Source organism: Haplochromis burtoni, unplaced genomic scaffold, assembly GCF_018398535.1.
Source record: "Haplochromis burtoni strain Fernald_Lab_line unplaced genomic scaffold, NCSU_Asbu1 Contig_67, whole genome shotgun sequence".
NCBI classification, from domain to species: Eukaryota; Metazoa; Chordata; class Actinopteri; order Cichliformes; family Cichlidae; genus Haplochromis; species Haplochromis burtoni.
Window position 1 is genome coordinate 925037 of NW_024582428.1, and position 13226 is coordinate 938262.

At 39.3% G+C, this 13226-nt stretch overlaps 2 protein-coding genes across 3 annotated transcripts; one reads left to right on the top strand and one right to left on the bottom strand.

Moving 5' to 3' along the window:
• Positions 1-1492: 1492 nt before the first annotated feature.
• Positions 1493-3322, bottom strand: LOC102310074 (mitochondrial translation release factor 1). The gene is made up of 5 exons (XM_005937336.3): positions 2801-3322; positions 2488-2579; positions 2322-2403; positions 2091-2198; positions 1493-1884 (listed from the first exon to the last, which is right to left on the bottom strand). The coding sequence occupies exons 1-5, from the start codon at positions 3195-3197 to the stop codon at positions 1685-1687; spliced, it is 879 nt and encodes a 292-aa protein (XP_005937398.2). The 5' UTR covers positions 3198-3322; the 3' UTR covers positions 1493-1684.
• Positions 3323-3362: 40 nt separating this feature from the next.
• On the top strand, positions 3363-6076 carry LOC102308946 (coiled-coil domain-containing protein 122). Of its 2 annotated transcripts, XM_005937332.3 has the most exons (6): positions 3363-3660; positions 4018-4124; positions 4739-5137; positions 5217-5333; positions 5491-5564; positions 5689-6076. In XM_005937332.3, the coding sequence occupies exons 1-6, from the start codon at positions 3633-3635 to the stop codon at positions 5765-5767; spliced, it is 804 nt and encodes a 267-aa protein (XP_005937394.1). In that variant the 5' UTR covers positions 3363-3632; the 3' UTR covers positions 5768-6076. The 2 variants fall into 2 exon arrangements, with proteins under 2 accessions (XP_005937394.1, XP_005937396.1); XM_005937334.3 differs by lacking the exon at positions 4018-4124.
• The last annotated feature ends 7150 nt before the right edge of the window (positions 6077-13226 follow it).

Genomic DNA, 13226 nt, shown 5'->3' on the forward strand with positions numbered 1-13226 from the left:
AAAAAAAAAAAAAGCTAGCACATTTATAGATGTCAATCATGTTACAGGTCACAACCTGAGAATATGTCAGTGCACCCTCCAACAGTCATGAAGGCTTGTAATTGCAGGCTCGGCAGGTATCTCAGCAGGTAATTGCTCGACATGTGAGTGTTATTTGTTGATTTATTTCACCTGGGCATTCCACACGATATTAACTGGCCCGTGACCTCAAGCTGTATTTAAACAGCTGCCTTTGCACCTGCAAGCAGGGATTACTGTCGTTTTGACTGACTTTCACGGGCCTTTTTGTGTTTTGTTTCTGCCAACTTTACGTTATACTTGGTTTGAGTCTAAATTTACAAAAGACATTTTTTTAAGCTGGGTTGCAATCAGTATGCTGATATAACCCAGGCCTCAGTTAAAAGTCTTATCATAGTGTCTGTTTATCTAAATGATTCTCTGCAAAGTGTATTTATGAATAATTTCTTTTCTTGCAAAGGTCAACTCAGTTTTTATTTGTATTGCTCAACTTCAATTCAAAATATTTAAATAACTGAAAACTGAGCTTCTTCCAGAGTGAAGTTTTTCAGAAACTCTAGAACAGAATAGCCTTTTATTGTCATTGTACATGTACAACGAAATTATGGTTTACATGCGGACAGAGATTTTGTTTCACAAGCATAAGCCTTTATCTCCTTTTTTGAATTCAGTCTGTGCAACGCGTTACTGTTTGATCCACCAGTGTTCCTATACAGTTATGTACATCTACAAATGAACTGAAACTATTAATCTGGAACTTTCAATGATTTTCCATGGTCCCAGAAATGAAGGATTATTTCTTGCTCGTGATTTTATCTGATTACTTTCGGGACTGTGAAAAGCCTTAGTTCAAACAAGCATTACTTTTCCACAAATGCATTCAAAATATTTTCACTCCATTTTCTGCCACCTGTTGATTTCAGCTGAGGACAAAGGGTTGCTTGGATGAAGCAAAGGAATACAAGTTGGGATCTGAGGACAGACAAGAGGTGGGTGGTAGTGTTGCTGGTTATTCTGGTGGCAGCTGTGGCCTTTGTGGCTAGGTGGTGTTTCTGTATCAGACTGTGTTTGCCTGTGCAGTACATCCTGTAGTAAGGACCTTTGCAGTGCTGCTGACTGGCCAGATTACAGGATTAGTGCCGTCTCGGACTGTTTGACACCTTTAAGTCAGGCGAAAGCTCCAATCCTTTTTCTGGCAATGGGGATTTATATCATTCAAATCCTCCCTGTAGCTAAGATATGAAATAAAATAATAATTTAATCTCATTGGCTGATGTCATCCTGATGTGTGGAGCCACAGGAATGTTAATTAGTGCTGAGGTCTCCAAAAGTCGTATCAGGAAAAAAATTGGCAAATATTTGAACCTGAAGAAATGCTTCTGATTTATCTACGAAGACACACAAAGCCACAAAAAGACAACCCAAGCACCTCTCATGTGTGTTAAAGTGGGCTCTGTGTTTGTTTTGGGTTTCTTATTAGGTTTTGTTTTGTTTGTTTACTTAAGCGTGTGTGTGGGTGTGCCTGTGTGTGTGTGTTATTGTGTCTGTTCATGTAAGAAAAACTAAAAAATGTGTGATGGGAACAGATTGTGTTGTCATTGTAAACTACTGTACACTTGTCTCTCAATAAAAATATAAAAAAAAAACAAAAAAAAACAAAGAGAAGTCATAAAAAGAAAAAAACGCAGTGTACTTCAACTGGCTGAGGCAGGATGATGACAGTCACGGTTCCTGTGTGGATTCGCTGCATCCTGGAGGAGAGCCCCACCTCAGGGATCCTTTGAACCCGGTGGGTTCCTCCTTCGTGCTTCAGGTGCCTGTACACGTTCTCTCCAGCTATTCTCGCTGCTGCATGGTGCAGACCACCTGAGAGACACCGTTCATGCAGCTGTAAATGTTTTGGTAGGAGGTTTATGTCCACTGATCACCACAAGTTTAAATTTCTACTCTAATCCACACATAGTCATTCAATCCCATGATGAGTGAGTTGGAACTAATAACAAAGACACTCGGGGGGGGGGATACAGCAGGAACTATTTATGAATGATACAGAAATACAAAAATTACCTTACCATACTCTGCAGGTGTGTAGTTCAACACCTCAAAGTCCCAGTTTTTGTAAAATGCAAAACCCTGGTACATGTCAAACATTTCTTTGGTGAACTGCTGACAAATGTCACCTGAAACCACACATGAGAAAGTATGACACTTATTTTCCATAATAACGCTTATTTGCAGTATTTTACTGTGAATTGTATTTTGAATTTATAAAAACAAATTCAGAGTTTTGCTTTCCTTCATACCTCCTGTTGTCCGCCCTGATACGACCTCCAGCAGAACATTACTCGAGTCAAGAGGATCAGTGGGGATAAGAGCTTTGATTAGCTGCGGTAAAAAGAAAACCTCATGAAGAAACAATGGTCCGTCACACACTTCTGCATTAATTAGCTGTGTCTTTTGGGTTCTTACGTCTCTTCTTAAAGCCAAAATCTTGCTGGAGATTTGTGCTTCCTCCTCTTTTAGCAGCTGGGTCAGATCTTCATCTTTGGTGCCAGCTAAACCTGCCATGAGTAAGGAAAATAATTTTATTTATTGTATTTAAGAATGCAAAGTAAAACTGTGCTCACACAAAGCAGCAAATACATGTGGTATTTAAATAGTTAGAAGACCTCTGGAGATTGGACACCTGAGAAACACGTTTGATGGTTTTCTGTGGTTTGAGAGGTGTGTTTATAAAGCCATTACATGTGTATATATAGTAAGCTTAAAAAATCCTACTCACCTTTTAGAAGTGAACTGACCTCTTCGAGGTCTTTCTGAGCTTGTTCAATGCTCCTAAACACACTTGCCAGAGGCAGCAGCTCAGTGTGCTTCTTTGTGAGCCCCTTTCTGTCTGACTCACTGAGGTATGCATGCTGTAGCTTCTTGCTCAGGTCTCTGTGCTCCTCCATGAGCTGCTCGAGATACACCTGAACTGACTCGTTCTTGTACAGCTCCCCCAGATCACTGTGAAAGAAGCGTTTAAACATTACTCTGCCCCAGTGTGGCACGTCTGTCCTGTTAGCATGTTTCACACTGGCGTGTCCCACAAGTGTCCTCCATCCTCCTCTTCTTACTCCGCTGCTGTAAACTACACGGGTACACAAAGAGCACAGTCTGAAGCAACGCCTGACAAGCATTTGACTAAATTTAGGCGGTGACAAGTGAAGTAAAATAATGCTCGCTAGTTTTATTTTTGTGTTTACATGCGAGACTGCTGCTGGCTGTAAGAGAGACCGGATATAGTTTGACGTGGAGAAAAAGTGAACTGTGGGAATCGTAGTCGTATTGTATCAATGGTTAGGTTACATCCCGCTGCTCATTTTTCTAACTGTACTTTTATTGATTCCCTTGCAAATAAATTAATAAAAAGTAAACTAAATAAATACTTTCGTTTATATTGTAAATGAACATATTAACTTAACACCATATTAGCTTTGTTTATTTAATCTTTTTAAGTTAGTTGATTTCACATTTTTCTAGGGTTACTTGAAACCCAAGGATAAAAATGGCATGCTGTCATTGCTAACTATCAGACATAAACAGTACAGAAAATTATAAGCTAGCAAGTCAATATGCCAAACTTTGGGGTCAGTGAAGATGGTAAGATGTTTTGTTTGTTTTTGGCAATACAGGAAAGTAAATATATGTCTGCTTAACAGTTTAAGCAACTGTACATAACAAACTGTAACAAATAAATAAATAGAGCTGATGTTAGCTTTGTTAGTCTAGCATAAGCTACATAGCTAATTAATGTTAGCTCAGAGTAAGTAAAGAAGTTGGTGTTTGCTACCTTTAAAGGCCTAATATTTTATTGTTTTACGTGATCAGTGGCGTCCATTTTAAAGAAATAAATAACCCCTTGGCTTAAACTTTGCCAATGAAAATGAAAATTTGGCTAAATTGGCAGCCAGGTAGTTATTTTATAGACTTTCACAAAGTGATTCTCATGATTTCCAGGACCGCCTGGGTTTTCGTTAACCAAGGCAGTGGAGAATGTGAGTCAACATGGCTATACCCAGAAAGAGGCCCTGAAAGAGAAACAGAGGACACTCAGTACCCTGCAGGTTCATCTCTAACCCTATTCCCCTACAACACTGATTAACTAAATGCAAAACATGTTGGGCAATTATTTTTCTGAAGGGGCCAAATGAGCAATTTTTTATTTTAGCTTTTTTTACAAGCTTTTTGATCTGCTCCTCCACAGTCCCGCTTTCTTATGTGGCCCTTCGGAAAAATTAATTGCCCATTCCTGCTTTGTACAATGGTAATAACATAGTATAACCTATAAAGTGGCTATCATAATACAAAATGATGGCATATTAGATAGATTTTTTTTTTTACCATGGACACATCACTCAGCCTACTGAGCACAGTTCTGTGCACCCAAAGAGCCAGGAAAATCCATTGTCTTGTCCCAGAACTATACTATATGTATAATGATGCAAATATAACCATCAGAGTAACTAAGTCATAAAATGTTACATAAAGAGACCTAATTAACCAAAATGTGCCTCAAATCCACCACAAAGAGGTGTCAAATGATCAAAAAGAGTCACAAAATATAATTAAAAAACACAATGGGAGAAAATTGTCTAGAAAGTGAAGTAAACATTTATTTGCATAGTTTGTGGCTTTCTTTATGACTTAATTGGACTTTTTGGTTTGCCTTATTTTCCAGGCAACTCTGTCAGAGCTTGAGAGGAAAAACGAGGGCATAGACAAGGACCTGAGATCAAAAGTGAGAGAAATCCTAGTGCTGGAAAGTGAGATGGAGCAGCTGGAGCAGCAGACCAAACTCCTTCATGATCGCTGTGTATCCATCAGCAAGGAAAACACAGAACTCCAGATTCTGATAGGTGAGGAGGAGGAGGTTGCACTAGTGGCGCTTGCAGGGTTCAACGCTTACCGAAGTAAGATGGAAGGCCACAGGGCAGCTGTTTTGCATGCAGTGAGCCAGACAAAGGCCCATAACGAGCTGAAGGAGAAGAAAGAACTAGTACAGATGCTGAGAAAGCAAAACGAGGAGCTGAAGGAAGATTTGAACAATCCAAATGGAAACACAGTGCAGATGGCAAAGGTGGTCTCTTCATTTTAATCATAGGGATCTTTTTCAGAGATCTTCAGTATCCATAACTATCATATGCTCATGTGTGCAGAGAGAGATTAAAGCTCTGAAAGAGGAGGTCTCCCTGAAGATGAAGACCATATCTGAGAAGAGACAGCGGCTCCAAAAAGAGTCTGAGATTCATGCCCAAATAAAGAAAGACATAGAGGTGTGCAGACTTACCCAACAGACACCAGGGACATCTTATGAGGCTGACATTTGTTCATAAAACAGCTAAATCACCTAGATAGAATTTGTATCAAGACATGAGTTATGTTTCAGTCTGAAAGAAAGCATCAACAACATCACTTTTCCCCCTTCCTCAGATCCAGAACAGGCGCTATGAAGCCATCATGAAGCGCCTACGCTGCCAGCTGAGCAGGGCACAAGCCAACCACAGGTAGAAATACTATAAACATGTGACAGTAGACATGCTACAAATAGCTCTAAATGCCAGAACAGAGACGATTGATGTCCTGCTTCTAAATACTAAAGGCTACTAAGTTGTGCCTACTTTCCCTTAGGCAAATGTCTGATGATATCTACCACATGAGGAGACAGCTAGCCGAGCTCAGGAGTCAGCAACAGTCATCACAACCATAAGCAGTCAGTGGTCATCGAACTGTATTGTCAGATTAATGTGGGTTAATTGTTCTGTTATTGAGATAAATGTACACCAGTTGTTATTATGAGTGTGTTAGTTTAACAAGGAAGGAGCATTCTTGTTACTGAAGTTAAACAACAGGGGGCAGCCGTGACCACTGAATGCCTGACTTTATCTGTTTGGCTTTCTTGCTTTATGCCAGATATTTATACAAGAGTTATTGCTGAATGTGTTCCTTGACATGTGCAAGTTTTCTTTTCTTGTTTTTTCCCTTTTCTCAAATGAAAAGCATAAATATGGAAATGAAAGGACCGTGTCTTGTGGCTCAGCATCAGTAGGGGCGTGGGATGGGATTTTAGGTCAGGTGGTGTTAGTGAATCAGTTCATCCACAACAGTAACCCGAGCAAAACACAAGCCAAATGTCCACTGTAACTGTCAGTGTGGCAGTGCTGCTTTGGTACACCCTGTCCCAGCTTCTGCCTGACTGGGCCACTTGACGGCTCTGAGGCGACAGTCCCACTGTCGGGTTAACAAGGGCGTGACTGTGCTACTTCAACCATAACGCGAAAGTAATTAAACAATGAAGCTGCCTTTTCAGAAGATAAAATCACATCAGAATGAATTGAATCAGCCTCTGAGAAACCCCATAACTTTATAACTCTACACTTTTCACATCTGAATTGTGTCCTTGTGGGTCTTTTGCATTATTTGAACAGCTGTTCAATAAAGCTCAGAGATGTTGCTGAGAGGTGGATTTTTATGAGCTAAAGACTAGATTACAGCAAATTTGATTAAGACCCAAAGCTTAAATAGAAGATTCTGTTCAGAGTTTAAACCCCCCCCCCACAAAGTTTTAGCCACAAAGATGTTTGCAACATTTAAGAACAATAATTTCATGAAATATTTGTGCAGCGGTTGTAGGTATGTGTTGTCTCACCTACAGCGTTAACTTGTAATAAGTAAGTGTGCAGGAAGTCTGGTTCAGTGTGCGTGAAGTCAAGGACATTGTCTGGTTAACTAAAGGTTGAGTTTCATCCAACATACTGAGTTTCATTCAGCAGTACTGCTCTATCTGAATGGCTTTGTTAATTACAATGCTGCAAAAAAAAAAAGAAAAAGTTTTGAGCCACCACAGCAATCTGTCAGAAATACAGCATATAAGGCAAAAACAGAGTTTGTACACTTCTAATGAGCTTGAAAGTCAATATTTGCTTTGACCACCTTAATTCTTCAGCACAGCCTGAACAGCTTTCTTGTCATGTCTTTAAGTAGTCTTCAGGAATATTTCTCCAGGCTTCTTGAAGGACATTCAAAGCTCTTCTTTGGATGTTTTGTTCTGTTCTCTGTCAACATGATCCCACACTGCTTCAATAATGTTGAGGTCCGGGCTCTGGGGAGGCCAATCAAATTCAAATTCAAATTCAAATTTTATTTGTCACGTACACAGTCATACACAGTACGATATGTAGTGAAATGCTTGGACAACTGCTCGTGACCTAAAGAAAACAAAAAAGGAAAGGCTATGAATAAGATAGGAAATAAATATGAAAAATTAAAAAGGGTAAATTTAACTAGGAAGGAATAAAATATAAATTAAGGTTAAAAATGAAATAACTGTACAACACAAATTAGAATGAAGGGTAAATTTAACTGGGAGAATAAGATAAAATATATAAATTAAAGTTGAAAATAAAATAACTGTGCAACAAAATACACAATACACAATATAGAACTATATAAGAATGTATGAAGAAATCTAAATATAAATAAATATATACACAATAACAGCAGCTGTACAAGTATTAACCGGAAATGAAGAATATAGTGACCAGTGTTGTGCAAAAACAAAGTCCAGAAAGTCCAGTGTGTGTGTAAGAACCGTATGTGTGGGTCAGTACTGTGTGGTGGTGTGATTGAGAGACCGTATCGCCTGCGGGAAGAAGCTCCTCCTCAGTCTCTCTGTGTTGGTCTTCAGGGAGCGGAATCGCTTTCCTGATCTCAACAGAGAGAACAGTCTGTTGTTGGGATGGCTGAGGTCCTTCACGATCTTCCTGGCCTTGGTCCAGCACAATCGATGACTGATAGTATTGCACTGTGTGTTTTTCTATCCAGGTAGGCTTTTACTACATTAGCAGTGTGTTTGGGGTCATTGTCAATCTGAAAAATGATGCGGTTACCAATCAGATCAGTTTTCCAAATGGTACTGCATGGTGGATCAAAATCTGATGGCACTTTTCTGTATTCATAATTCATCAATTTTGACAAAATTGCCAAACATGACAGAGCCTCCACTGTCTTTTACACATTACTGCAGACACTCACTGTGGTACCACTCTCCTGACATCCTCTGTACATAATGATGATGATTTGAGCCAAAAATTCAAACTTGTATTTACTCCATAAGACCTGTTGCTACTGATAGATGGATCAGCTGAAGGCCCAGATGACGTCTCTCAGGTCCCGTGTCATTCAAAATTGGTTCTTTGCTAAGTTGTATTATTTGGACACTCAGCATTGGCTCATCCTTTAAGTTAGATTTATACTTGAATCATTTCTCCAGTCAGTTTTATGGCTTACCAAAAAATATATATTCCTCTGAAAATAGACTGGACTAAAAGCAAAATATGAGGGTAAATCAAGACTTTTACAGAGTATTGTATATTCTGAAGAGGACAGCCCTCTGCTTTTTTCTGTTTGTGTTCTGTCAGCCTCAGCCTATTCAGACCTCTTAGAAAGTATAGTCCATTTTATTTAGAAGCCTTCTGCAGTAAATTTATATCCCTTGTTCACGTCATACAGTACAAGCACATGCCTGAATACATAAAATACACAAAACATTTCTTTTTTTTTTGTTTTCATTCCATAAATTTTATTACTTAAAAATAAACTTTATTCCCATGATGTCATCCTAAATAATTGTCCTGTGTATCATGGTGGGATTAGTGTTCAAATTAAACTCTGTTTCCACTGTTTGTTTCGACCGCAATGCATGCTTTACATTCTTGTTACATAAGAAGGGTTTTCCACCATGAAGAGCGGTGCATTACTTGGTCAGAAGCTCTTAAAATAAATGCCATATGCTCCCACTCCAGGCTAATTAAGCCTGGATAATTAAGGAATGAAATTAACAACAGCCTTCTACCGCATGCTGTTTTTATTTATTTATTTACCTATTTTGGCTTTGACACATTTTTCTCTCCAATTTGGCACCATCCATTATATCAAATATATTATTGGCTCATGAATGTAAGAGGAGTGTAGGCATCTACCAGCCAGTGGAGACTTAAAAATAGAACAACAGAAGTCAGCTTACAGGGTTTTCTCCCCCTTTTAAACACACAAAACGTCACTCCTCACAGCTCTTTATTGCCTTTAAAGGACATTTTAGCATTAATAACAATACTCCACCATCCTTGTCCTGTAAAAATGATCTTGAAATGACAGAAGAAAAACAGATCCATGAATCTGTCGGTCGCTGACCTTTAACAAAATTATTTAAATCATTAAAAACTGTCTATCTCCTTCCAAGAAGCATCCCTTTGACCTTAGATTCAGCTTGTGTTGGCCTTTTGATGGATGAGCCTGCCAATAAAACACACTTGGCAACCCCTTACATCGACTGAGGATCTCTGCAATACAACTGAGCTTATTTGTTTCTCTCTTCTCGCTCATCTTCTGTGGATGCAGTGTGCTGTTGTGTGCTGATACTGCTTACAGAAACTGGTACACATTAAGCAATAACTATCTAGTGAATACAATAACAAAGATTTAAAGATCCTGTTCGGCTATTATAAAATTATTTTGGTTCAAAGTGGAATTTAGTACAATAGAAGTACTTTAACAAGCATCAACAAAATATATTTAAGACTGAAAATGATCACTGACTATCCAGTTAATATTTTGGGGTTTGTGCATTTTGCCCATGAAAAATGATGAGTTCAGATGGTCTTACTTATTATGTTGAGTTCCCAGCTCACACAAACGTAAAAGACACAGAAAATAGTACAGTGGTATTGTATTGCACAGAAAAGGGTTACGCGTGTGCCAAGTTTTAAAAAAAAATAGCAACACCACAGCTATATAAAATATATAAAATATAGATGTAGCCGACCTGACGTCCACAATAAATTTGCAAAGTCCTGTTTTTAAAGCTTCATCCTAAGTGTTTTAGCTTTTACCTTTTGCGTTTAAAAAGTGAAGCACCTTAAACTTGCATTCATTTTAATGGCCAGAAGGGGGCAACTCCTCTGGTTGAAAAATGTTTCATAGAAGTCTATAAGATGTTGGCTCTTGACTCTTTTGCTCTGTGTCCAACGTAAACACTTTCCTGATGATTGCTTTTTTCATTTTGCTACTTTCAGGTGATGCAGAATAAAGCATGATGTTCATTTGTAGATTGTGGTCAGTTAATGGAGTTCACTTCTCATCAAATTATGCTCCATATTAGAATTTATACTGTTCGCAGGAGACAAAATCATTTACATTTATAGAAAACAACATCACACTACCTTTCCATTAATGACCATTTTAGACAATCATTGCTAATATTAGACTATATTAGACTTAATTATTGAGGTTTCACAGACATGTGATATGTTGAGTAGTTACTGGAGGTTGATGACACTTACAAGGTAAATGATTGCTAAAGTCCTAAAGACCAGACCATTGAGTGACACACCTGGCAACCCCTAGCATATTTTTGCAGTCCTAGTTTGATTGAAAGTGACGGACTTGTCTACAAACACTCTCCAACTACTCTTTGAGATGTAGTGAAACTGTGAAATTGAAAAGGTTCAAGGTTCAAGTAGAAGTTGCACATCTTGAAACATGTGAAAAACCTTTTACTTTAAAGGAGAACCTTCTCCATTTCCAGTTTGCTAGCGTGTTTTCAAGTTTGAAGGCAGCCATGGCAATCTGCAAGCAAGCACTGGGAGGTTTCTGGTGCAACAATTTTTTTGTACCTATCCAGAAAACTTTCAGGAACCACTGACAGCCCTTCTCACACTTCCCCGTCTGGGATTCTGATGGACGAGTCTGGGTTTGGTGGTTGCCAGGAGAACAGGACTTGCCTGACTGCACTGTGCCAACTTTAAAGTTTAGTGGAGGGGGGATTATGGTTTAGGGTTCTTTGTCAGGAGTTGGGCTCAGCCCCGTAGTTACAGTGAAAGGAACTCTTAATGCTTCAGCAAACCAAGACATTTCTGACAGTTTCATGCTCCCAGCTTTGTGAGAACAGTTGGGGGTTGGACCCTTCCTGTTCCAACATGACTTCGTACCAGTGCACAAAGCAAGTTCCATAAAAGACATGGATGAGCAAGTTTAATGTGGAAGAACTTGATTGCCCTGCACTGAGTCCTGACCTCAACCCAATGGAACGCCTTTGGGATGAATTGGAGTGGAGACTCCGAGCCAGGCCTTCTCATGCTAAACCTTTTGGAAAGCCTTCTCAGAAAAGTTGAGGCTGTTATAGCTGCAAGGGGTGGGTCGAATTCATATTAAACCCTATGGGCTAAGAAGGGGTTGCCACTCAAGTTCACTCAGGTATTCATGTGAAAGCAAGTACCAAATATTTTCGGCAATATAGTGCATCTACCCTCCTTAGACTGTTTATTGGTGACATTTATTTTGGCCTTGACAGCAGATATTATATCCTCTCCTAAGAGAAAATAGACTAATTGCCACTGTACAAAATTAGAGAGCATATTTTCTCCTTTGCTCTAACTGACTGAAGGGTTACATAACAATCTGATGCAAACACCTGCAGGTTTCTTTGACAGTTAATGTCATTTTTAGCTTCAGGGGGCAAGAATTTAGCTAACCTATAATTTTGTACTCCAGTTTGTTTAAACAGTCTCAACTCCTCCTGCTCCATATCACATGAGATAAAGTCTGTCTCAGTGGCACATTTATAGCTATTTGCACGTTGTCTGGCCAGCTGCCCATGTTTGATATGGACACAGAGAAACAGTTATGTGCATGCCTCGAGTGCTGAGCACCATGTAATACATTCTTGGACTTCTGCTACTGTAGGGTGAAGTGTATTTACTGCACAGTTTAGAAGAGTACAGACAACAGCTGATCCTTTGTTGGCTTTGTGGGTGTGCAGATAATCTGAATGCATGAAAATCTTGTTTGTTCTCCTTAATGTGCAGCTGGTCTTGTTTAGTTAGCAAGAGTCACATTTAGTGACTGGTGCAGTCAGTGTTTTATGTGTTTGCACGTGAATTCTGCTGCTGCAAAATTTATTTTGAAAACAAGTCTGATCCACCTATGAAAACGTTACTCCTTCTTTAGGTGTCCTCACTGATCAAGTGGACAGATGTCATTCCTGCAAATTTTCATCACCTATTGTTATATCTTTTGCAATATAAAACTGTCTCATCCTTTTAACAACAAATTCTATCCATGGATTTCTCAAAAAAAAAAAAAAAAAACAACAGAATTTTTTTTGGGAGACATGATCAGATGATTAAGGTCAGCTGTATGAGTCACCCTACCCTGACACCACACCCTGAACCCACTGCTCCAAACCTCCCATACAGCTGAGCTACAAACCACTACCCGCCACATTACCCCATCCACCCAACTTAGGGGCATGATCTGAAGAGGGTGGAAGAGCACCCCAGGAGGTAAATACAAAGAGAGTCAAAGACCTACTTGATGGCCAGGTACTCTTTCTCTACTCTACTGCCTCCAGCCCTGTGTTTGAGACCTTAATCTGTACACAGTGTTGGGGAGTAACGGAATACATGTACCGCCTCCCGGCACATCTTACTTTCGATGGTCTTGTAGCATTCCAGTCAAGGTCAAGGTCAAGGTCAAATTTATTTATATAGCACATTTCAAACAGCCGATGCTGCACAAAGTGCTTAACAATATAAAAATGGTATTAAAAAGCAACAATGTAATACAATAATAACAGTAAAAAAACAATAATAGGACAGTAAAAGAATTAAAACAATAACTAAACTAATTCAAATAAGACCAAAATGCTTGGGTCATAGTGTGTTAAAAGCCAGGGCATAGAAATGTGTCTTTAGTAAAGATTTAAATTGCTCAAGTGTTTGTGCAGATCTAATATTTAAGGGGAGACTATTCCAAAGTCTGGGACCTGCCACAGAGAAGGATCTATCACCACGGGATTTGAGGTTAGTCCGTGGGATGGACAGCATTAGTTTTGAGCTAGACCTCGTGGTTTTTCCTGGAGCATAGGCAGAGAGGAGCTCAGACAGGTAAGGAGGGGCTCGGGCATTAAGTGACTTAAAAACAAAAAGTAGAAGTTTAAATTGGATCCTGTAGGAGACAGGAAGCCAGTGTAAAGAAGCTAAAACTGGGGTTATATGCTCTCACCGTGGTTACCAGTTAGCAGGCGAGCAGCTGCATTTTGAACCATCTGAAGATCGATGGATGGGGCCTGATCTAGACCATAATACAATGAATTGCAGTAGTCTAATCTG

Bases quoted from the DNA above. Each gene is read 5' to 3' on its own strand.
- LOC102310074 (XM_005937336.3), bottom strand. From the start codon at position 3,197: ATGCTTGTCAGGCGTTGCTTCAGACTGTGCTCTTTGTGTACCCGTGTA. The intron at 2,580-2,800 runs GTGAGTAGGATT...TACTCATGGCAG, and splicing joins GGTCAGTTCACTTCTAAAAG to GTTTAGCTGGCACCAAAGAT. The intron at 1,885-2,090 runs GTAAGGTAATTT...GGTGTCTCTCAG, and splicing joins CTACACACCTGCAGAGTATG to GTGGTCTGCACCATGCAGCA.
- LOC102308946 (XM_005937332.3), top strand. From the start codon at position 3,633: ATGCCAAACTTTGGGGTCAGTGAAGATG. The intron at 5,138-5,216 runs GTGGTCTCTTCA...TCATGTGTGCAG, and splicing joins ACACAGTGCAGATGGCAAAG to AGAGAGATTAAAGCTCTGAA. The intron at 5,334-5,490 runs GTGTGCAGACTT...CCCCTTCCTCAG, and splicing joins AAATAAAGAAAGACATAGAG to ATCCAGAACAGGCGCTATGA.